Below are 24,894 nucleotides of genomic sequence, written 5' to 3'. Positions count from 1 at the left end.
TGGCAGCAGGGCACAGAATGGACAAATTTTAACCCCAATTGGTGGAGAAAATACCAACATAACATTTTTACAGTCAAAGACATAAGTATCATTGCCCAAAATGGTACATTAGCCAAATGCTCATCAGCCATCCCATTGCTAAGTAAGGAATCACCAACTAATGAATCCAAATTGGGGGAGAAAGCTATTAGTTCAGCTCCAGGTTCTTTAAAGAGTCATAGAGAGGAAAGACATCTGAATCCCTCTCCGTGAAAAAGCCTCAAGTTCTTACTCATCTAAATCATTTCTTTACTACAGCCTTTTCAGATATCATCACACAATTTATTAGAGAGTGCTTATTGTAAGCCTAGCACATCTAGGGGACAAATCAAAACCATGGGGTGAATGGACGTTCTATCATGATTCAGGATAAGGGCAATGGCATGACATGAGAATCAAAGTGTTGACTTATTGCAAGCCAGAACACCTTTATGGAGAGCCATGAAAGTTTCACCTGGTTTCACTGCCTGAATGCACATGGCTGACTTTGAATGGCAACTCACACCCGCTATCAGGAAGGCATGCAGATGTTCATCAGAGAACATACAGATAATGGGAATAGAATTACACGCAGGGAAAGGCTACTTACAAGCAAAACCACCAAATCCCACAGACTAGATTTTAGTTAGTCCATCTTAGAAAACAAATACTTCATACCGGTATTTGAAAAAATATTTAAAAAGGAAAATAGAACTCAAATAGCCTCTGCTAAACTATGAGGAGACAAATTTGCCTTAAAATGAAAATGGTGGCCCAAGTTAAAACCACTATTATAAATCTATTTTCAAATTATAACTCAAAAAAATACCTGCACTTTTATGCGTCTCTCCTCTGCACAGAAATCTTAACTTCCTAGCATGTTTCTAGAATGGGGAGGAACCATGGTTTTGAGTAAAGATGCCGTCATTGTTCCTCAGCTCATTACACTCATGGCTCATAGGAAGGCTCAGGGTGCTTGCCTGGAAATTTGAAGCTGATGTTTTATTTTACAATTCTAGGGTAAAGGTAGGGAGAAGGTAACCTAGAGTTGGGAGCTCCTAGTATAGCAAAAGTTCCAACCCCCATCCCCCAAGTTCTGCCTTTAGGACATATATCTTTTGGATCACATGGAGAATTAAGAAGGTTAGGGTAGAGAACAGATTGGATCCTCATCCTCAATTTCAGAGATTCCAAGTTATGCTAATAAAGGAAAAAATCGATGCTCCAAGGTTAAGACATGGGTGATGGTATTATTATTTCAGTTCTTAAAAAAACAAACAGAAGTAAACTGAGATGAGGATGGGAGACTGGAGAGGGAAAGGGAATGAGGGCAAGGGAGGAGTCTGTGATAGGAGAATTTCAAACTACACTCATTTAATAGAGTCCTTTCAACATCTGAGGAGCAGAATGTATTGAAGAGTATGAGTCTCTCATTTTTCAAAGACTAATGAATAAATAGTATCCTTGTATATGGTACAGTAAATTTATATATATGTATATATATCTACTCATTATAATTCTATCTTGAAACTTTAACTAACAAAGTCTAGTGATATACAAGATATCTACCACTGTTCATTCAGGGATGGTAACTGTATCCTAAGCCAAAAGTACCTTGCTGTTTGTCTTCTGAGGAGAAGATCTGGCCTAGAAGGAGAGAGGAGGCTTATCTGACATTTATTTATTTATTTTTTAAAAAAAGTTATCCTTAATGGAAAACAGAAAAATCACTAGAATGTTTTGGTTAATAGCTTGAAAATAAATAGGAAAAGTAAAGGTTCCCAATTTTAAAATAAAGCAACAAACTAACTGAGTTACACATGAAACGTAAGTGACTGGCTCTCCTTTTCCTAGATCTGGCCTGAAATTTCAAGGATGTTCGGCTAACCATCAGTTTCCAAATACAACCTAGAAGATTTCTCCCCATGGGCTGTCAACATGTTATTTTTTTTTTAACAAATGAGTAATTTTCTATACACATAACAGAGCTTACTTCTCCTACACACACAGGCACAGATCTATCTGCCTACTCGGTCTCTTTCCAGAGGGGATGAGCTTTCTGTTTGCTACTTGCCAATTATCCCACTTGGAATAAGACTGAACCCAAGGGATGGCTTAGTGTCTCAAGGCTCAGCTTTAAAATTTCAGTTGTGCATTTTTTTCCTGTGATATGGTCCATGGTCTTCCTCCCCAGAGACTAATGATTAGGATGCTGAAAATGCCTCCCTTGATCAAAAAATGCAAATATATTTTTATGAGCTAAAACTTTACTCTGTAACTAAACAGAAGTAGAAAATCTAAAGAGGTTGTGTGTGTATGTATATGTGTGTGTGTGTGTTTCACACTGATTTAAGAGATGAAAAATGAAATTCTTTCGCTATTTAATAAATTAGAAATTACCACTATTGGAAAAAAAACTATCAATAGAGAGTTTACAATATCTTTCTATTGGTGGACACAGCCAGAGGGCTCAGGGGGTTAAAGTGTTAAAGGTTCTGTAGCTAGAAAAGACAATTCTTCTTAGAGCTTAGAACTTTCCATAATGTAAGCAGTGACCCCATTTTACCCCCTTCCCCCATCAAACAAACGAGACAGAACTGTAACAACTTGAAGGAAACTCATGGTTCCAGGTAGATTCCCAAACACCACAAGGAGGTCATGGGTACAGATCGACAATTTCATCCAAAGACAAAAATGAAGCACAGATGGATGAGGGGGGAAAACAGAGGAAGAACTTCGGATTGAAATTTGTCCCTGGCAGCACACACACACACACACACACACACACACACACACACACACACACTCACATCTACACTGAACTCAAACACCTCCACACCTGTACCCAACTCTGCTACGTAAACAAGAAGCCAACCCTCTTTGCAGTTCCTCCCAGGACCATCCGTCATCCAGTTCCAACAACACAGTCTTAAGGGTTACGTGGTCTGCCGATTTTCATCCTCAGTTCACACCAAGTAACCCCAAGCAAATGGAAGTCTCGACGAGTTCTGAAAGCCCAGCAAATAAGAAAGAGGATGCACAGGAGTTTTTGAGGCAATGCAGGGGAAAAAAAATGTTTGCTAGTATGTCCCCAGCAATACTTGCTTCCATGGAAAATGCACTTCTTTAGAAAAGTCCTTTCTCCTTTATCAGGCAGCAGCAGTCCAACTGGCTGTATCCCTGGAGTCCTTCCTTCAGACCACTGTAAGAAAAGAGAAAGGCTCCATTACTGTGAGCTTGGAGCTCTCCATTCCAGTTGGCATCCCAAATGGGGAGTCATCAGGAAGGAGATGACTTTCAAAACAGAAATTTGGAACAGACATTAAAAAGCTCTCAATTTGTCATCACTATTACACTTGCAGGCTGTTAGGCTTAAGTCCAATTTTTGCTGTGTCCATCTTCAGGAGGTTGTTGAGAGGATAGAGTGAGAATTTACATAAAAATATTTGCAAACCATGCTATGTAACAGCAAGCTATCATGATTATGATTATTATGGAGAGGATGGAGGAGGAAAAATGGGAGTGGAAGAAGGGGAGAAGAGGGAGAGGGGGAAGGGAAGAAGGGGAAAGGGAGAGAAGGAGAAAGAGGAGGAAGAGAAGAAGAAGAAGAAGAAAGAAAGAAAAAGAAGAAGAAAGAAGAAGAAGATGAAGAAGAAGAAGAAGAAGAAGAAGAAGAAGAAGAAGAAGAAGATGAAGAAGAAGAAGAATGAAACTAGGAAAGCAGAAAAACCCTCTTAAATGCTGGACTGAAAAAATAAATTGAACACATAAGAACAAAGGGGCCATCCATCATCTTGGTCTTCCCTTTAAGCCGGTAGTGCTCAGCAGCCAACCTGGTGGCCTCCTAGGCTTGCCAAGTGCTCAACATTCTAAGTTGGATGCCCAACTTATAAGAGCATAGGATTTACATCTGATTACCAGGATACATAGGATTTACATTTAACCTCAATTCAGAGACAGAGAAACAGAGGACCAGGGAATAGAAGCAATCTTCCAAAGTCATAGCTAGCAACCATCAGAATCAGGACTTGACCCCTAACACCAGATCTAGTGTTTCTGACACTATACTACCAGGTCCAAGGTTTCCTGAGGTCTGCTTCCAGTTGTGGGGGTCTCTGCAAGGCCACTACACCCATAGGAAATGAGCTACACCCTCTTTCTTTGTCTATCTTCCAAAGATCCGAGAACTCATAGAAATCAGGTAATGTGTATTTGGTCTTCATCTCCCCTGGATTCATCCTGCCTACTCTTGTGTGTCCATTCCAGTGACTATTTTCTGCTTGGCCACCCACCATCAGAGAGAGGGAGGGAACAGGGCATCGTGGTTCCTGCCTTTGGCAGCACATGGCATCTACAACAGGTTGGAGGTTTGGGGATGGGACATTTCTGCTGCCTACCGTAGTTCACGTTTGGCCTTCCCTGAAAAGCCACATAATTCAGTCATTAGTAAAAAGATTTGGAGGTGGAAAGGAAGGTTAAAGCCTAGAACACTGAATTCCGGAGCTGGAAGGGACTTGAGGATGCACAGAATCTAGATTACTAAGATTGGGAAGAATCTTAGTACATGTTAGTGCTAATGGGACTTTTAGAGCTAAAGGTTAGAGCTTGGATGGCATTTGCATCAACATCCTTATTTTATAGATTTGGAAATGAGGCAGCATCGTATTGTGGAAAAGAGCACTGGACTGAGAGCTAGAGGCCCAGGTTTAAATTCTACTTCTCACTATATGTGTGACTTTAGATAAGGCACTGAACCTCTGATCTCTGTTTCTCATCTTTAAAATGAGGGTGTTGAACTAGATGGCCTTGAAGGTCCCTTCCATCTCTAGATTTAGGAGCCTAGGGTGTTCAGAGAGTGAGAGGCATTTGTTTTCCCAAGGTCACACAGGTAGTAAATGCAGGATCTGAACCCAGATTTTTGGACTCTAACTCTAGTATTCTTCTCACTATAATGTTATTCCTTTCAACAAAACCAAGGAGACGATAGTGGGCACCAAAAAGGAATGGGATACCATGCATTCTAAACAATTGCAATGAACACCCAGTCTTCCTCAAACTAATAGTTTGAGGTCTATATAGGGTGTTGGGTCCAACTGGTGGGGAAACATTTACCTTCACTAGTTCATTCACTTACTCAGTGGGTTGTCCCAGTGGGTTAGTGGAGGTATGTCTATGAGGGGGTAGGGTTTGTATGTCAGTCCTGGGTTTTCTTCCCAGGACAGAAGCATAAGATGGTGGAAAGAGTACTGGCCCTGGAGACAGAAGGCTCAAGAGAGCTAGATTGGAGTTCTGGCTTTGATAGTTCCTAGCTGTGTGACCTTAGAGAAGTCATTCACCTTCTTTGGGATCAATAAAATGAAGGGGAGGGAACACTGAGGTTCCTTCCAGCTTTTAACAGGTTTTTCTGTGACGCCGTCCTACCACAATGGCATGACTTGAGGCATGCCACTTCACAGCCTCAGTTGCCCACACTTTAGACAAAGAGTGAGCATCATTTACCACTCACTTTCCTCTTAATGGTACTGCGAGGATGAAAAAGTCAGCCTTTCCCAAAAGGAATGTGAATATTTCTGCATGTACTATACACACAAGGGAATATACTCATGGGTAACAAATATTCTTCAGCTTTCTCCAACTACCTCCATATTCCCTATTTGAAAATGCTTGCCTTACATACAATAGACTTCACTGTAGTTAAAGCTTAGCCTGACATTCCTTCATTCAGCTCAGCTTACTAGAAGGACATGTGGAGGGAATATGTAAACCACACAGAGGAAAGGGTTTGGGTTGCCAGGCTTCGGAAAATCCCGAGTCTCTGATCTGTCCCTGGGCAAATCTCTCTTCTATTGTTCTGTGATTTAGAAGTAAAATTTCAAAAGCACTTTTAAATTATGTGCTTGCAATTGAATTAGCCAACAGGTCTCTCATCAAAACTTCATTTTCAAAACCTTAGTTGATGTTGGGGAGGACTTTGAGAGTTTATTTTTTTCAGATAAATGGAATTTCAAATTCTAAAATGGTTGGGGTCAGTATTTCAACACTGGTGGGACTGACTCAATGGAAGGTTTGTTGTTATTCAGTCATTTTAGTCATGTCTTACTCTTCATGACCCCAGCTGGGGTTTTCCTTGGTAAAGATACTGGAGTGGTTTGCTATTTCCTTCTTTAGCTCATTTTACTGATGAGGAAACTGAGGTAAACAGGGTTAAGTGACTTGCCCAGGGTCATGCACAGTAAGTATCTGAAGCCAGATTTGAAATCAGGAAGATGAGTCTTCTGGACTTCAGGCCTGGCACCCTATCCACTAAGCTACCTCGCTGCCTAAAATGAAGGACCTAGATTGTAAATCCCTGGAGGACTGGCCTTATTGTCTATTCCTCCCGTCCTTCAGTGGCATTTTAAAATCATCCACAGCTTTCTATTTGCCCACCGATTGAAGGCCAAATTCCTCTCCCTGACATTCAGGGCTCCTCACAATCTAGAACTACGCAAATTTATGTCACATTAGTCCCCTCCATGTACTTTATACTCCAGCCAAAATGGTCTCATGCTTGTGTGGCTAGACTTTTGCTTTTGCTGCTTTCTACACCTGGAATAACCTTCCTCTCCCTTTTAACCTATTGAAATTCTACCCATCCTTTAAAATTCAACTCAAAGGCCATTCAAATGTCACAAAATCCCTGAGCCCCGGTGGACAATAGCTTCTCCCTCCAAACTTCACAGAGAATTTTGTGTGCACCTCTTTAAGGCACTTATATAGCATTGTGACTTAGTTATTTGTGTCAGTGTCTTAGCTTCTTATTACACTGTAAGTTCCTTGAGCGTAGAGACATTTCTAAACTCTGTATCTCCTACAGCAGAGTCGAGTGTTCTGCACGTAGTAGATACTTAATGTTCATTGGCTAACTAATGATACAGGTTCATAAAAGCTGCCAAACACTTTCAACTCTCATCTAAGTAATGCAAAAACAAATCAGGATCAACTTGGTTAAAAAAAAATAGAAGTCAACCTTCCTTCCACTGTCTCACCTCTATTTCCCTTCCAAGAAAGAAGCTGGTTGTTAGAACCTCCAAAGACAATACACCCCCAGGACATCTGTGCTCACCTGTCTCCGAGCGACAACAGGCTGTTCCTCCCTTCAAGAGGTCACTGGGCTTCTCATGCTGACAGACGAAGCCCCGGCACCACTCACAAGGCCTCCTTATCCGACAGCAGCTGGAACACAAGAGGGGCAAGAAGAGAATTGAACACGGACTTAGCTATTAACAGCAGCCAAAAGCCATGTCTGAGCTTGCCACACAAAGGGAATGCCTCGACGTTATCTCCCTCCAGACAGGGGCTGAGAGCACACGGGCATTACGAGAACCTTAACATACCTGTATTTTAGGGCCAGTGGGCACATGGGAGAGGAGATAGAGGCAGATTACAGTTCAAAATAAGGAAAAGTCCCATGTTGCAATGGGTTGCCCACGGAGTTAGAGAGTTCACCTCTTTAAGTAGAGTTAGAATGATCCCTGTCAGAGATGGTGAAGAGGCCATTTTGAGCTGCAAACATGTTGGGCTAGAATGACCCCTGGAGTTTTTTCTAACCCTAAGATTTAGTGACACTTCTGTTCCCTCCAGTTGCAAACACACTTTTGCCAGTTTTCTGGGAGTATTAGAATCCCTTTCTCCTTTCTATAACTGCATTTACAGAATCCTTTGAACTCTTCCCCTGAACCCCGGCCTCCTCTATTTTCCCCAGAGGGCTTCATACCTAGCTGCCTCCCAGACAAGAGAATTGTGTTTATGAATGAATATTCCTAAAGTCCTGTGGATGAAGTCAAAAGACCCTTTTTAAACAGAGCACCACATTAAGAAACAGTTGTTAAGGCTGAGACTAAGCAGCCATCCCGATAGCATCCATGCCATACCTCTTTGAAGATCTGAGGAAGGTGAAATGAATGAAGCTGAGAAAGGAATTTGGAAAGCATGACATAACCCATGGGAAAAACTTGGTTGGGGTGGGAGGTGGAGAGAGGGAAATGAGTCACAGCTTTGTAAACTGGACTCCTAAGAGATCCTGATGACCCAAACTATCAGGTCACTGAAAGCTTAACATATTTGTGGGCATATGTCAGCACCATAGTACTGCAAGGTCAGAGTTACAAATGATAGATACAGGGTCAGCCTACTGCTCCTGTACATTTAAACTGGCTTATTCTTTGAATATGATATGAATGAATGAATGGCTTCCTGGGATCAGCTAGAAAAAGGTACTTATTAGTATGTGAAGTCCTGATGTACAAAGCCCCAGGCTTGAAAAATCAATCAATTGTTACAGAATCTAGAGGTAGAAGAAGGGATATTAGAATTTGCCTGGTTCACAGATTCTTAACCTTTTCCATGTCATGGACCCCCCCTTTGGTAGTCTGGTGAAGCTTATAAACCCCCTTCTCAGAATAATGATTTTAAATATACAAAATAAAACACACAGGATTTTAAAAGAAATCTAGTATATTGAAATAGTTATCAAAATGTATTTCTTAAACTGAATTTATGGATCCCAGGTTAAGAACCCCCTATTCAGTCAAGCCCTCTCATTTAACAGTTGAGGAAGCTGTGACCCAGAGAAGGGAAATAAACGACCTGCCCTAATTCACAATGGCTCTTAGTAGAAGGGTCAGGATTCAAATCCAGCTCCTTTAACTGCTCATAGCATGGCCTGATTAATTAAAGTTGGAAAGAGAATTTCATTCATTGAGCATCAGATTATCTCATTTTACAGATCAGAAAACTGAGTCCCAGAGAAGGAAAGAGAATCCTCCAAAGTCCCAGTGAGCTTAGGGTAGAGGCAAGACCTTCATCCCTCATCTCCTTTCTGGTCCTGTGCTCTTTCCATTACACCACATCTGTCTCTATTGATGATGTGTGAGCAGGATTTACAGGAGCAGCTGAGAGGAAGAAAGAAGAGATGAGGTGCTCAGTGGGAAAATGAAATGGGTTACTAAAGCTAACTCTGGCTAAAAATAAGAACAACTAAGATGAATGGGTACATTAATCCATTTTATCTGAAGAAGATCAGACTATGCTGAAAGTTGTCTGAGAATGTTTCTGTAGTTTATAGAAAAGATTCCTGTGGAACAAAAAGTGTCCATGGCTGAAAGTAAAGACCAGTTTCATGATTCCAATATAGGGTATATAGTCTGTTCTCTATCAATCCATACCTTCTGTATTTAGGGGTTCAGCTCAGATTCTGAGTCACCTGTGAAGTGTTTTTTGGAGATTCTAGTTCCTATTGCTCTCCACCTGAATGTCTGCAGCAATATAGTCTGGGCTACATAGTTATGTTGTTTTTAACCCCATAAGTGTCTTTCTCTTTCTAGGGTGTTTTTCCCCATAGGTTAATTTATTTAGTTACTTTTGTGCCTTCCTTGCTTGCTGAATTTGTTTACTTTTCTTATATTTCTGTTGTCTTAGGTATTTGAAAAGCAAATTATTTGCTCATGTTGGCTTTCTTTGTTGAAATGCTTCAAATGTCACCTTTTTATTGAACACCCATATTTTTTCATGGATAATTAGGTTCAGGTTTGTCGGATATATCACCTTGGATTGCATCTGGAGTGCCTTTGCCCTTTGGAACACATTATTTCATTATCTTCTGTAGTTTCTGGTGGGCACAGAATAATCTTGTATTATTCAAATTTTCTTCCCTTTACATTTGAAAATCTTTCTCTCTTTCTCCAAGTCAGTTGAAGAATTGAACTGTTAAATTTAATGATAACTGTCTTTTAGTTTGTACCACAGGGTTCTTTTCTGGAGGCAATCTGTAGATTCTTTCAATAGGCACTTTGTTTTCTATGTTCAGATATTCTGGCTAGTTTTCATGTAGTATTTCTTGCATTTTGGTGTTCAGCTTTTGTGATCTGTCATGTTTTTTTGGGAGACCTATTACTTTTAAATTGTCTCTACATATGTGTTTTTCTTATATAATGGTCATGTTTTCTTTTAATGTTATTGCTTTTTATTTTCTCTTCTTCCAGACTGTCCTTTATTTCTGTGTATAGCCATTCCCAATCAGGTGTTCTTTCTTTGGTGAGATACTATTAATTTTTTCTATTGTGAGGCCATAAGTTATGCTATCGTGATTCTTATTTCTCTCTTGAACCTTTCAGAAACATCCTGCTGTGTGGTTCCATACTCTTTTGGGAATCCACAGGGTCCTCTGAATATTCATTTTCCTTTGTCCTATGATATTTATTCAGAGATGTTTGGACTCATTTAGATGATCTGGAGGTGATCTTCCCTGTTCTTATTTAATTGTACTCAAGGTTTTTAACTGAGTTATCTTACTCCTGAGATCTTTGGCAATTTCTGTCTTTTCCTGCCCTTATATTCCCCTATCATTAACTTTCTGATGACTTCCCCTTCTATGGCCATTTCTCTGAAGCTGAGAACTCACCTCTTCCCCCAGTGGGTAATTCATGTTTTACTAGGCTCAGTATCTACCTCAAGTGACTTCTTGGGGGGGGGGGGTGGAGCAGAACTGGTCTTAGCTGGGTGCCAATTCCCTTTCTTTCAGGTATGGGGGAGCCCCCCACACACATGTTGGTGCCTTGCTCCAGCTCACTCTGTTCCATAGTTCTCTTGCTGAGAACTGATACACTGCATCAAGGAAACTGCTACCCCAGGCAAAGCAAGCTTCTGTTTTCCTGTATCTCTACCTCCTCTGAACATAATGAGGGAAAGAGGTGAGTTGTGAGTTAAATTCTATTATTTGTTGCCTCGGAATGGTGGAGTGAGGGCAGGGCCAGGGCCAGGGCCAGGGCCAGGGAGGGGGGACTGTGTGCCATCAGACAGTGTAGCAGCAGCAAAGAGACCACCAAGTGGATCCCAGACCACAAGCCTATGGGTTGGGTAGGGTTGTCCCACCACACCATGGAAGCCAGTGGAGGAGGGGGTACTGAGTGAGTTAGGAATTAGCTTTCTCTGCTCTTAATTCATCAGGCTGTTACCTGAGTTAGACCATGGAGACAGCTATAATTCTTGCGCATAATTGTTATTTTGCAAAGGTTTGAGAGATTGGGAGGATCAGAAAAAATGTCTGGTCCTCCATCTTGTTGTTCATGTAACCCAGAAGTCCCGGGCTGTTCACTTACAGAGAGGCCTCCTTGTACAGCGGAAAGAGTCTTGGCCTTGGAATTAGAAGAACTTGGTTTTCATTTCTCATTCTCTTGTTGCCTCAGTGTTGTGACTTCAGGCATGGTACTGAACTTACTAGGTCTTGGTTTTTTTTTTATTTTTAAGCTGAAGGGATGGAATAGCATGACCCCTAGGATCTCTTCCAGCTCTAAAAACATATGCTTCAGTGATCCAAAAAAATTAATAAAACATCTAAAGTATTTTAAGGAGTAACTTAATCTCAGGATGGATCTGATTGACCAGGAAGGAGTCAAGAGGACTTCCAGCTCTGCTACTTATCAACTGTGTGACCTTGGGCAAATCAATTAATGCCTCTGAGCCTCAGTTTTAGCATTTGTAAAACAAATGGGGTGCATTAGGTGATTTATAAAGTCCCTCCCAACTCCAGATCCTATGATTACATATCATACTAAATTGAAACACAGCTACTAAAAAAAAAGTTCATAGAACCTAGTGTAAGAACCCTTGGTCTAACAGATGAATAAAGTTGATACTTACTGTATTAGTACACAGATCCCAATGAGGACAACCAAGGCTACTATGGAAACCACCACCAGGGCAGTGATGGTCTGTTTCTTCTGATTGGCTGCCACCACGGCAAGAAGGTCTGCATGTTCACATCGTGCCCCGACATAGCCAGAATGGCATCTGTGGAGAAAGGCAAAGTCAGCAATGCTCTGTGAGGACGCCTCATCCTTCTTGAGTGGCGATGGGATGGAGAGGCTAAAGACCGAAAGGGAAGCAGAGCAGAAGAAAAAGAGCCCTGGACAGAGAGGTCAGAGGACTGAATACTGGCTCTGTTCTTTATCACCTGTGTGACTCACTTTCCCACAGAGACAGCATCAGCTTTTTTATCTGTAAATTGAGAAGGAGAGGGGAGGAGTTAGTGGTAGTGAATTAGGCAATCTTTAAGGGCTCTTCTACATCTAAATCCTGCAAGTTTATGAGTGAAGGCTCACGAGTGACCTTCTAGAGTGACCTTCTCAGTTCTGTTACATGACCCAGGGCAGAGATCTTACCTCTAAATGCACGCAGATGGCCATCATAATTCAAACACATCTACTTCACAAAACAACTGGAAGAATTCATTAGGGATAACTAATTTTATGATTCTAGGATGAAAGGGGCTCCTCAAGGATTATGCTGCTCCTTGGCCAAGCATTGCAAATGAAGAAAAAAGACTAAGATGCCGAAGATGAAAGTGCACTTTAATATTCCATGAGAGCCAGGTACTTTTTTTTTTGAATGAAGAATTTATGAAGAAGATGAGATAAAATAATTGTGCTACCTTCAATCAAACCTGGAGTGACAGACGTGAATTAATTTTATTTTCTCTTAAACCACACCTTCAAAAACTAATCCAAACCACAATGGATTCAAGAGGTGGTGTACAATAAGTGCTGGACCTGGAGTTACTCCAGAAGACCTAGTTTTGAATCTCATCCAATGTACTTACTAGCTGTGTGACCTTGGGCAAGTCACCCTTTCAGTTCTTGGGACCTCAGTTTTCACTTCTCTAAAATGAGGGCTTCTGGACTCAATAACCTCTAAGCTCCCTTCCAGATATAAAAATCTATGATACTATGCTCTAAGATCAACCCAGAGTGATTGTCACTATATAATAACATTCTGAATGACCTTGGGCATGTCCTTGGATGTACGTGGAAGGAGTGGTGCATGTGGAGCTGGTGTACCTAGGTTCAATTCTGGCTTTGCTATTTACTCCCTGTGGAGTTCTGGACAGGTCACTCTCACTGAGCCTCAGTTTCCTCATCTGTAAGAGGAGGGGGGTTGGACTAGATGGCTTTTAGGGACTATCTCAGCTTTAAATTTATGATCCTTGAATTTTTTTTTTTTGGCTAGGCAAGGGGGTTAAGTGGCTTGCCCAGGGTCACCCAGCTAGTAAGTGTTATGTGTCTGAGGCTGGATTTGAACTCAGGTCCTCCTGAATCCAGGGCCAGTGCTCTACCCACTGCACCACCTAGCTACCCTGATCCTTGAATTTCTGAACCTCAGTTTCCTCCTTTGTAAAATAAGGGAGCTTGGTTAGTCTCTAAGATCCATTCCCAGTTTTAATATTCAATGACTCTAGATTTTTAAATTCCTTTACAGTGATAATTTAAGTAGCAGAAGTCAGTTTCTTGGGTATGAAAGTCTCCCCCACCTACTCTGACAGTATAAAAATCAACAAAGGGACTTATTAAGGAAGCCTCCAGCCCTAACTTGCCACTCCAGGATTATGCACTTTCTTACCCAAACAAAAATCTCCCACCTTGGACATTTTCCATCCAGACAATGTTTATTTCTATCCAGAAGTCCCTTAATGAACACACAAGCACATATACAACTCTGTATATATCTATTGCACTAGGGGATTTTTCCTTGAAAATTCTGTAAAAGCATGACCTGGCTAAGAAAGTGAACACTGTTTGGCACATTTATGACATGCCAACTATTCTGTCCACTATATACATTCACACCCTTTCCCCGATGTTCTTTCTTTTTAAACTCAGGATAAAAACATCATTCAACTTTTTCTTTTCCTTATTTATGGCAATAAAATGACAGTTACTTGGTAGTCACTACTTCTATACATAAAGATAGCTCCTTTACTTTCTCATTTTAGATTTTAAATCTTTTAAGGAAACAGGCAAGAGGATGAGGTGTCATGAATGAAACCTTTAAGCAAGGAAGAATTTTGATTCAACCTCTAGCCTGGAAAAACAAGATTTCTGAGTATGCCACAAAGGCCCTTGGGTCATTTATATATTTGAGGAACCAATTTTCCTATGGAAAGAGATGATTGCAGGAAGTCCAGAGGGCTGTGGAACATGTCGACGCCTAAGGAAACTGGTAAGATTCAAACCTTTAACATCACGGCCGTGTTAAAGCGGGGATTGGTTCATGAATACACAAAAGTGCTTGTGTTTATTTGGGGCTAAATTTCAAAACTTAAAAAAGCTTCAGATCCCAAGATATAAGTTTTGATCGCCTTTTTATGAACAATGAGTCACTGAGACCCAGAGAGGGGAAGGAGTAGTGGGAGAGTGTGACATACTCAGATCTGAGCTTTAGGAAGATCACTTTGGCAGCTGACTGGAAAATATACTAGAGTGGAGGTGTGGGGGTGGAAGAATAAGCATTTATTAAGCAGTTAGGTGGACACATAGTGCATAGAGCACTGGGCTTGGAATCAGGAAGACTCATCTTCCCCAGTTCAAATCTAGCCTGGGCAAGTCACTTAACTCTGTTGGCCTCAGTTTCCTCATCTGTCAAATCAGCTAGAGAAGGAAATGGCAAACCACTCCTGCATCTAAGCCAAGAAAACCCCAGAAGGAGGCCATGAAGAGTCAGATACAACTGAGCAACAATGTGCTCCTACTTATTGTAACATATGAAAGAAGCTAAGCAAATTTTTTTGTGGATGGAAGGCATGAGGAGTAAATTCTCCCACTTAGGCAAGACTTCCTCAGGTCAAACCTGGGTTATTATTAGCACAAGTCATAGGCTCATGAGATCATAGGGTTTAGTACTGAAAGGAACCTTAAAGACCTTCTAGTCCAACTCCTTATTTTCAAAAGAAAAGGGGTGAGGAGTCTAACCAAGCTCACGCCAGCAGTAAATTGAGTGTGGAATGTAAGCTCCTTGAGGGCAGGGGCTGTTTGTTTCATTGTTGTCTTTTCTATCCCTAGCATCCAGTGCAATTCCCAGCTGTGGGTAACTGTTTAGTAAGTGCTAGTTGAATTAAAAATGAACTTAATTAAATAGCAAAAACCAGGATACAAGCCCAGGCTCTTTTGACTCAAAATTTAGTGTTCTTTCCATTTCATCATAGGCCTACAGCTATGTGGGACAAAGTCTCGGCTTCCCTTACAAGTTTGTAAAAAATGGGGCTCACCTGATTTCCATCAGAGGAAGGTTAATGAGAATTAACTGATCCACATAAAGAGCCTAGTGTAGCTGGATGAAAGGCAAAACAGTCTAAGCATTCCAGCCAGGTGTACGCTTTCCCCCAGGTCCTCCCCTCCCCCTATGTCCCCACCTTCTTCCTTTTTCTTCCCCCCTGCAGTTGATGATTAAACTCTAAGACCACAAGGATGCTTTGGTGTTTCCCTAGGAGCAAACATTGCGGCTGGGTGTATTTCCATTTAAAAAAAGAAGAATTATAATGTCTATGAAGTAAGCAGGGCCCCTCCAGGCTCCCAGGCAAACTGCCAACACAGGCTGCACAGTGGGGGAGTTTGGCCCCTGGTCAGAAAACCCAGTTGGAGCTTCTCAGCTTTCTAAATGTTCTACCTGATGAGCAGGGCCAAGTTGGGGAACCCAGGACCCCGTGGCCCAATCCCCAATCAACAAAGTGATTGTTGTGGGGCCAGAGAGGAAGAGCTCAGTATCACAAGGACCTTAGAACTCAATCTATGGATAGGTTTTCAATCAGGAATTGATCTCATTTCCAAAATTTCTACTCTTCCTCTACTCCCTAATAGACTGAGATTCAGAGAATTGGATGTCAGGGCTGGAAGGGATCTTGAACATGAAGCTGATATAACAGTCGGTCAATAGACATTTATTAAGCACCTACTATATGCCAGGCACTGTGCTAAGTGCTGGGGATAGAAAAAGAGGCAAAAGACAGTCCCTGCCCTCAAGAAGCTTATAACTAATGTGGGAGACAACATGAAAACAAATACATACAAAACAAGCTATATACAGGATAAATAGTAAATAATTAATGGAGGGAAAGATATAAGATTAAGAGGGGTTGGGGAAGGCTTTCTATAGAAGATGGGATTTTAATTGAGATTAAAGGAAGCTAGGGAGGTCAGTACATGGAAAGGAGGGAGAGCATTCTAGGCCTAGGGACAGCCAAAAAAAAATGCCCAGAGCACAGAGATGGAGGGTCTTGTTTGGGGGACAGCCAGGAGGCTAGGTTACTGGATTGAAGAGTACATCTTAGGGAGTAAGGTGTAAGGAGACTGGAAAGGTAGGAGGGGACTAGAAGGATGGCATTTCCTTTTATCGTAAAGTTAGGAGTCTGGGAGGGCTTACAGGAAAAGATGAGTTTGGTTTAGGACATATTACATTTCAGATATCTACTGGACATCCAGTTTGAGATGTCTGAAGGCAATTGGAGATGCAAGATTAGAGGTCAGCAGAGTGTTGGGGCAGGATAGGTAGATTTAAGAATCATCAGCATAGAGATGAATTAAATCCATGGGAACTGATGAGATCATCTAATGAAGCAGCACAGAGGGAAAAGAGAAGAGGGCCCAGGATAGAGCCCAAGGGGTGGGGGAGACCACATTCGGCTAGAGGGCAGGAACTGGATGAGGATCCAGAGTATCAAAGAAGTCAAGAGATCTGTCAATGGCTACTCTACAAGTCTAGGTCTAGGAAGTCTAGGAAGACCTAGGTTCAAGTGCTTGGTCCTGGGCAAATCATCTCCATGTTTTCATTTGTAAAACAGGTATATATACCATGTGTAAGGTATTTTGTAATCTTAAAATGATATATGGAACTGTGAGCTATCCTCTTTATTTTAACAGGATTTTATAACATGACAGACTCCTGTGCCTATAGAAATCTAGAGTATGGTTAAATTCCCCCAGAATTGCCAGGTTCATAGAAAGGCAAATTGAGTGTAAAGAATTCAGGGTACTCTTTGCTACTTGGGCTCTTTCAAAAGTCTGCCCCTTCTCTTAAGCTCCCCCCACTCCCAATTCACAAGGTAATCCCTGTTCCCTATTACCACATCGAGACCTTTGTTCTGCCAACATGACTTTCTCCTTTGAAGTTCACAGCTTTAGATTATACCGCCTTCTCTGAGATCTTCGTCACTTCTCCATAATAATTCTAGCCTCTACTATAATGTTATTCTCAATCACAGCTAGCTGACATTTATTAAGTGCTGAATATGGGCAAGGCACAATGTAAGGGGCTGAGATTTCAATGAGAAAAAAAAACTGTGCCCTCAGAGAAGTTTACATTTTTTAGCATGTACATAAATAAGTAAATATAAGTTAATGAAAGACGGGAGAGGACAGCCATGACTGAGGGATCAAAGAAGACTTCCTGGAAAAGGTAGGACTAGGGGGTCTAAGAGTTTAAAGTGAAGAGAGAGCATAGGACTAGGGGGTCTAAGAGTTTAAACTGAAGAGAGAGTGTAGTCTAGGATATGGGGGTCTGAACAAAGACAGGGAGGCAGGAGATGGAAAATGAGTTCAGGGAACAGTGTGTGAAGAGGAATACACTATTATGAAAAACGTGTGGAAAAGGTGGGACTGCTTCCATAGGGCTGAAAAGGACTTCGGGACATTCCTGCCACTGTTATGCGAAGTTTGAATTCACTTTCCATGATCCCAAGAGGTTGGAGTCAGATTCTGGAGGGCTTTAACTGTCGGGTTGAGAAGTTTGGGTTTTATTTATCACAGAGTCAGTTAAGAGTCCCTATGGATATTTCAGCATGGTCAGATCTGTGCTTTAAGATGATTCTGGCAGATGTGTAGACCGTGGCTTGGAAAGGAGAGAGACTAGAAGCAAGGAGACCAATTAGGAGGCTATGGAGCTAGTTTAGATTAGAGGTGATAATGGCTTGGACTGGGAGCTGGGAGAAGGGAAAAGATGTGAAAAACATTGTGAGGGCAAATTAGATAAGACTAGGGAGAGGGCAGAGTCAAAGATGATTCTGAGGCTGTGACCCTAGAACACAGGAAGGATGATGGTGCCTTTCCAGAACCTTATTTAGGCATTCTGGCACCTGGGATAGATTCAGTTTTCTAGGGTTTGGGTTAGGTGGCAGCAACAAGGGGTGGGTAAAGAAATGACCATTCTTGTGTTTGGCTGAAGCAGACTGGAGGTCATGACTGTGGAGCCAGAAGGTCAGGATGTTTGAAGTGGGCAGGGCCACAAAAAACGGAAAATATTGAACTTTAGAGAAGTGGCTGCTTCAGGATAGTGGTAGAAGGAGGGTCTGAAAGGGGCAGTAAGTAAAAAGTAATTTTCCAATTCTGCCAGCTAGGCCTGTTTGTCAGGCAGTGTGAGAGAGAAAGCAGCTAGCTTTGGAGAAGATGCTACATGCTGTGTTCAGTAAAAACCTAGGGTTTCAGTGAGTACCAGAAGATTGAAGGAATGTGAGAGGAAGGGGTCTAGGATGAAGGAGAATTTGTTAACAATTTACAAGGCTGCTAGGGCACACAGTGGAAAATAAGGTAGAGGAACTGAGGAAAGCTAGACCTGGGTTTATTTTTCGGTATGAGTGTTAGCAGTCTGAAGGAAGGTCCCCAGGCAAAGAGGTGAGCTGAAGGTAGACAGTCTTGGTGGGAAAGTGGATTCTGACAGAGGAACATGATGGTCAAGACCCATTGGACCCTGGAGGGTGATAGCTCAGGGTAGCCAATGTTCTACCTAAGGGGAAAAATATCCTCCTGGATATTGGCTTCTAGGGAAAGGCCCTGGTCTTCTTAGTGACTAATCCCCTTAATAAAAGGATTTGTTCTGTGAAGTTTGGATTCAGTCAAAGGGCTGCACTTGAGGACCTAGAGGGCCACATGTGGCCTAGAGGCCGAAGATTCCCCACCCCTGTCTTAGTCCCTCAACATAAACAGTAAAGTTCAGAGGACAAACAGGATTAGGAGATGCTGATTATATTCTAATTTAAATAGTTGTGATCAGTGTATCTTAGCTTACTTGTTTCCCTCAACTAGACTGAAAGCTGCTTGAGGTCAGGGACTGTCTGGTTTCATCTTTTTATCCTGAAAGTCTAGCATAGGCCATACATGTAGTGGTTGCTTAATAAATGTCTGTTAAAAGTGAAATGAATGTGTATCTGTTTCTTTGTTCCCATTTTTGGGTTCCCTCAATTATTCATCGGACTTAAAATCACCAAGAGCTCCACACAAGCTTGTAAGCCTCAGAAAAGTCCCTTCTAACATCTCCCAGTGATCCAGCCTCTGCTTAAACATACTCAGAAAAGAGACTTCCATGCAACTAAAAATCAGAAAAAAGAAAACAAAAAACCTTCCCCACTTAGAAACACTTTTCTAAGTTTCGCAGAAATGAAATGAGGTAACGGATTAAGAGTGTTTTTCTTGGCTTTTTGGTAACTTGGTCTCATACCTTTTGGTGGGAGGCAGATTCTGGGATGCTCAATTACCTAGAAGTATTTTGAACAGGTATGAAATTTCAAACTATGTCACTGATAGCTGAGATTAACATGCTTAAAATTTTGGTTACCTTTAGAAAAAAGTTTCCCCCCCCAAAGGTTTCTTCAGGTTTTATACAGGTAGCTTTGGGGTACAAATAACCTAAGGAACTTGGACATGTCTTTAGGATAGAAATATTCCAACCATACTGATTCCCCACTTGGTGATGTCATTGCTCTCAGGGCAAAAGTACTGAACTGTGACCATTTCTAGTTTTATGTTTCCCACGACTTTATTTATTTGTTACTGTCCTGGAATAGATATTTTTCAAATCAAGTTTTCTAATATAGATAGAAGCTAGCAGGGAGATACATAGAGGCAGTGGACAACCAGAGGGCTAACCTTAGATATAAATTGTCAACAATAAATATTATTATCATTGGACATCTTTGTTGAGAATTATCTATATATTCCCAAGTCAATTTTAACTTTTTTTTCCCTCCTGTGCTTTACAGTATCAAAAACCATTTTGGCTTTCTCTAGAAATCTAATCCCTAATTAGAGCGTTGTACCTGTGGAAAATTTGGCTCCGAGTAATATTGTTTTGATAAAGCTCACATTTCTAGGGCTATAATCCTAGAAGAATTCAAAAGAGTGGTACATTCATGTGTTTTACTCTCTATGGCTATGACTGGCTGGCCAAGGCTTGCTTCAATATTTTGTCACTCAGACATATAAATATTTACATGAACTCCTATCTTGTCTCCCCAATTACCACATTGGTCCAAATATAGGCTGTATTCTACCCCACCCCCTAAGTCTGGCTCGTATAAAACCTGATTATGGCCTATAATCAGTGTTGTTTTTCAGTATATACCTATCTATTTCTTACTACTCAGAAAGAGCTCATTTTAGTGGGGCAGCCTGTTTTATCAGGAGCTCAGAGATTCCCACCCCCAACTTAGGCCAAAGCCATCCTTTCTTGCCAACTAAATCTCTTCTGTGGCCCAAGGAAAGAAAGAATGTCACTTGTCTATCTCATAGTAATTCAGTGAAACTCTCTCATGTTTTAGAATGAAAGACAAAAAATTTCCTTCCTGGTCAGAATATCACTTGTCTATCTCAGTAATACAGTAAAACTCTCTCATGTTTTAGAATGTAAGACAAAACATTTCCTTCCTGGTCAGATTGTGGGTGTCTGGATACCACATTCATCTAGAGAACCACTGGACACAATCCTGTCCAGCTCCCAGTTAATGAGTGACCTAATTGGTATTTTAGTAATGCTAATGATGATGATAAGTAATGATAATGGCTATTTAAAAAAATTATGCAGAACCTTTCTTCTGAGAATGTCACCGTGCTTTGCAAAGGTTGGCTTCCTAAACCTTGCATAATTTCTAAGAGAGAGGGAGGTGGTTGGGCTATGACCTCAGTCAAAAGCTCTGGAAAGGGGAAGGCCTCAATTCAAATCACAAACACAGAATACAAGAAGAAAACTTTAAATTTATCATTTAATTCTTAGGTTATCAGACTAGCTTCCAAATCACAGAAACACAGAAACTTAGGTCTAGACCGGACCTCACAGTTTATCTGATCTAAACTTCTCATTTTACAACCGAGAAAACAGAAGAATGAGAGAGAGGAAATTACTTGCCCAAGAAGACCCAAGACTGATGTCCCTGCCTTCAACTCCTTTCTAATCAATCCGCTAGTCAATAAATACCCTCTAAACATCATTTTGGTCATGCCTCCCCACCTAGGCTCAAAAGTATTCAGTGGCTACCCACTGATTTTAGAATAAAATCCAAACTTATCCGTTTAGCACTGTGCCTTCCACAGACCTCCAAAAACTGGCCCCAATTTTCCTTTTCAAAATGACAAACATTTACCTTCTGCTGTTCCTCTACTCTAAATAAACCCATGTCAGTCAAAGTGGGCTCCTCACAGCCCCTTGAGAATGCCTTGTGTTCTCATCTCTTTGAATCTTTCACATGGACTACTCTCCCTACCTTCTCTGTACCTTTTCAAACCCTATCTATTATTGAAAAAAAAAAGTTTCATGTAATCACGCTTTAGAGATGGAAGGATTTTAAAGATCTTAGTCCACACCCTTGATTTTATAGATGATGAAACTGAGGCCTGGCTAGTGAATAGCAGAACCAGAATTCAAACCCCGATCTTCTGACTCAAAATTCAGTGTTTTCTGCTCCTAATTTTACTGTTTCTATGATCTAATCTCTTCTGCACAGCCTTCTTGGGCCTCCAATGGTACTTATCGTATGTACTACTAATCAGATACTGCCTAGTGGCACCAAAGTCCTTCTCTGACGCACCCTCACGCAAACACCCTCAAGGCTACTTTTTAGAGGCTTCTTGGTCATCTATTTAATTTTCTGTACAGTTTATCTTGGGATCCCCAAGACCAATTCAATAAATCTTGTTCAATTAGGATGACCTTGATATTCATTGCAACCAGATTCTTCTCAAGTCCCATGCCTAGTATCATGGAGGTAACCGTGGCCATGCCAATGAAATGGAGGTTCTGTCAGGTCCTGGTGAGTTGGGACAACTTTGAATACGGACCTGATTGAATATGGAATGATGACATTTAGAGGCAGCATAACACAGTGAGTGCAAAGAGATCTGGGGACTCTGGAGTCAGAGGACCTGGATTCAATTCCTGCCTTTGTCCCTTGCTACCTGAATGACCCTGGGCAAATCTCTTAACCAGACTAGGCTTCAACTTCTTAATTTGGAAGGTGAGGGTAGTGGACTAGATCTCTTTTGGATTCCCTTCTAGCTTGAGTTAGAATAGAATGTGAACAGAATAGAAATAGAATGTGAACTATCAAGTGATGCATTTTTTTTTAAAAAGCAACAACAATTAGCCATCTAATAAGACATGGAGGGCTGTGATCTAAACCATATTAGCCGATAGCACTCCCAAGTGCAGCCTGAACCAGATTAAAATGTAACTGGGAAATATTTAACAAAATTAACAAAAAACAAACAAAACATAGATAATATTACAGCTTAAAATTAAGTCAATATGTGGCCCACAGCAATCCTTATTCTTGGATTGGCGGCCCCTGTTTCTATATGAGTTTGATACCATTGAGCTATAGAATTGCAGGGAAGAAGAGGGAGAGAGAAAGAGAAAAGAAGAAAGGGAGAAGGAGAGAGGAACAGAGACAAGGAAGGAGAGGGAAAGAGAAAGGGGAAAGGAGCAGAGACAGGGGAAGGGACAGAAGGAAGAAAGGAGGTAGGGAGAGGGGGAGGAGAGAGAAAGGAGAAGGGAGAAGGAAAGAGGGAAGAAGGGAGAGGGACAAAAGGGAGAAAGGAAGAAGGGGGAGATGGAGATGGGGAGAAGGAAAAGGGAAAGAGAGAGAAGAGAGGAGAGGGAGAGACATGCTGTTATCTTTATATGCATATATATTATTTCCCCAGTTAGACAGTAAACACCTTAAAGGGAACAACCCATATCTCATTCTTCTTGATATCCCCTACTGTACCCAGTACAGTGCTTTGATAAATCTTGATGAATTGATCCTTCTTCATTACCAGCTGTTAAAGACCTTTGGAGCCATCTCATTTTGTGGGAAATGACCTATCAGGTCAACTATTTCATGTTGGTTGACAGAACCACACCTGCACATGGTGATTCAGAGGTCCAGAGACCAGGAGATACTTACTTACACGCTGGCTTCTCCTCTTCCACCAAAAACCTACAGGTTCCATGAAAGCAGAACTGACTGTGGGAATCTGGACAGTCATTAAAATGTGAAACCACTGCGGCTGCCATTGGGGGACCTGCTGGGACAAGAAAAGGAAAGGAATTAGACATTAGGTAGAATGCACTTCGATCATTCATTCAGGAAACACTTACTAAGTGTTTGCTCTGTGCAGAACACTGATGATGTATCATCCCATTGCCCACAAAGGAATGATCGTGGGCAAATGTTACTTGATGGTAAATTTTGAGGAGAGAATGCCAAACTTGTTGGAAATCCTGAATGAAACACAGGTTATTTGAGCCATCTGTGAGGCATCACGATGTAATGGAAAGTACATTAGATTTATAAGACAACAGGATTTGAATCCTGATTCTACCAGTGACTTAAACTTGCCAAGCCTCAGTATGCTCATCTGCAAAATAGGGATGATACTTGCAACACCTACCTTGGAAGGCTGTTGTATGATTCAAATGAGTTAATGTTTATAAAGGACTTTGCTGACTTTAAAGCACTAAGTAAATGTACATTATTATTATACACATTTAATAGTGAATTTAAACATTCTTGGAAGAGATGGGGGTGATGTTCACCATATAAATTTCAGCTGCTTTAGGATGACATTTTCAGCCTCTTTATTGGGGAGGTGGGGTTGGGGAAGGATTAAGGGTTATTAGAAGTTGCCAGGATGCTACACCATTTTCCACTTGAAAACCAACATCAATTTTATTAGCTATTCCTCACAACTCATTTTATAAGTAAGGGAACTGAAGAGCAAGAAAGGAGTTTAAGACATGTATTTAATGTCTCATTGCAAGTTTCAGGCACAGCTGGCATAAAAGTCATTGGCCTAAGTTCAGAAACAGCTGTGTCACTCTGACTGCCACCCACACTGTCTCTTAAGAGCTTGGAATCAAGTCACATGCCTGTGACAACATTGCTAGCATCACACCTGTCTTATACACAGTATGTCAGAGTTGAAAAGTCCTTTGAAAACAATTTTTTCTCATTTTTACAAATGAGGAGACTGAGGCTTAGAGAAGATTCATGGTCACTAGAAGCAGTGGAAAAAGAACTGGATTTGAAATCAGAAGATGTAATTTTGAATTTTGGCTCTTAGCAAGTCACTCTCCCTAAGACTCAGTTTGAGATCTATATAAGGTTTATTTGTGACAGGTTGTCTCCATTCCAGATACATCCCCTCCTGCTTCCTGGCATCCCCTAGCCTGCCTCTTTTCTCTAATATTCTGAATCTGAAATGGTTCATACTAGAAACTATGTGTCTCATGCTGTACTCAACTGGGCCTCACTGGTCAATCCCTGGGATCTCCCTACTGAGATGAGAATCAATCAGACATTCCTCAGTGGACCCCACCCTCTCTGTGAAACAAACTCTTGTCTCTTACCTGCATTCACAGAACCTAGGCATCCTCTGTAGAACTCAGAGAAATGACAGGTATTTCCTATCACTTGGTTGTGTCAAGTGTCAAGAGGAGTTTCTCAGAGGACCATCCCTGCCCCACTTTGTGCTGCTGCTGCTACAATCTCAGGATGATCACACCCAAGTACCTGTCTTAGGTGACTGAAATCCAGATGCCTTGAACTGTTTTTCCCTTGACTCCTATTCCTATCTTAGGTTATATCTGATGCCTTTCCTTGTGTAAGTTAAAATGTCTGAAATAAGGGAGCTTTCAAGTTTATTGGCCAGTTGGTCACTTTCATGAACACCTCTAAATTCCAAATTACCTTCAAGAACTGGGTTTGAATCTTGGCTCATCTATCTAGTATCTGTGGAATCCAAGGCAAATTATTTTTCCCCT

The 24,894-nt window shown here is 41.2% G+C and overlaps 1 protein-coding gene across 2 annotated transcripts in view; it reads right to left on the bottom strand.

The window, feature by feature from the left end:
• Positions 1-1,248: 1,248 nt before the first annotated feature.
• The window catches only part of TGFA (transforming growth factor alpha), a 126,712-nt gene continuing 103,066 nt past the window's right edge, over positions 1,249-24,894 (bottom strand). The window contains exons 3-6 of one of the 2 annotated variants that reach the window (XM_020985339.2): positions 23,036-23,156; positions 11,698-11,847; positions 7,124-7,233; positions 1,249-3,220 (exon numbers count right to left, since the gene is read on the bottom strand). In XM_020985339.2, coding sequence (XP_020840998.1) covers positions 3,213-3,220; positions 7,124-7,233; positions 11,698-11,847; positions 23,036-23,156 — 389 coding nt within the window. In that variant the 3' untranslated portion in view covers positions 1,249-3,212. The remainder of the gene's footprint in view (positions 3,221-7,123; positions 7,234-11,697; positions 11,848-23,035; positions 23,157-24,894) is intronic. The other variant, XM_020985341.2, reaches the window with a different exon arrangement.

Source organism: Phascolarctos cinereus, unplaced genomic scaffold (genome assembly GCF_003287225.1).
Source record: "Phascolarctos cinereus isolate Bilbo 61053 unplaced genomic scaffold, phaCin_HiC Scaffold_2;HRSCAF=192, whole genome shotgun sequence".
NCBI lineage: Eukaryota > Metazoa > Chordata > Mammalia > Diprotodontia > Phascolarctidae > Phascolarctos > Phascolarctos cinereus.
Note: the sequence above shows the minus strand (reverse complement) of the source record. Positions and strands in the feature narration are given on the sequence as shown.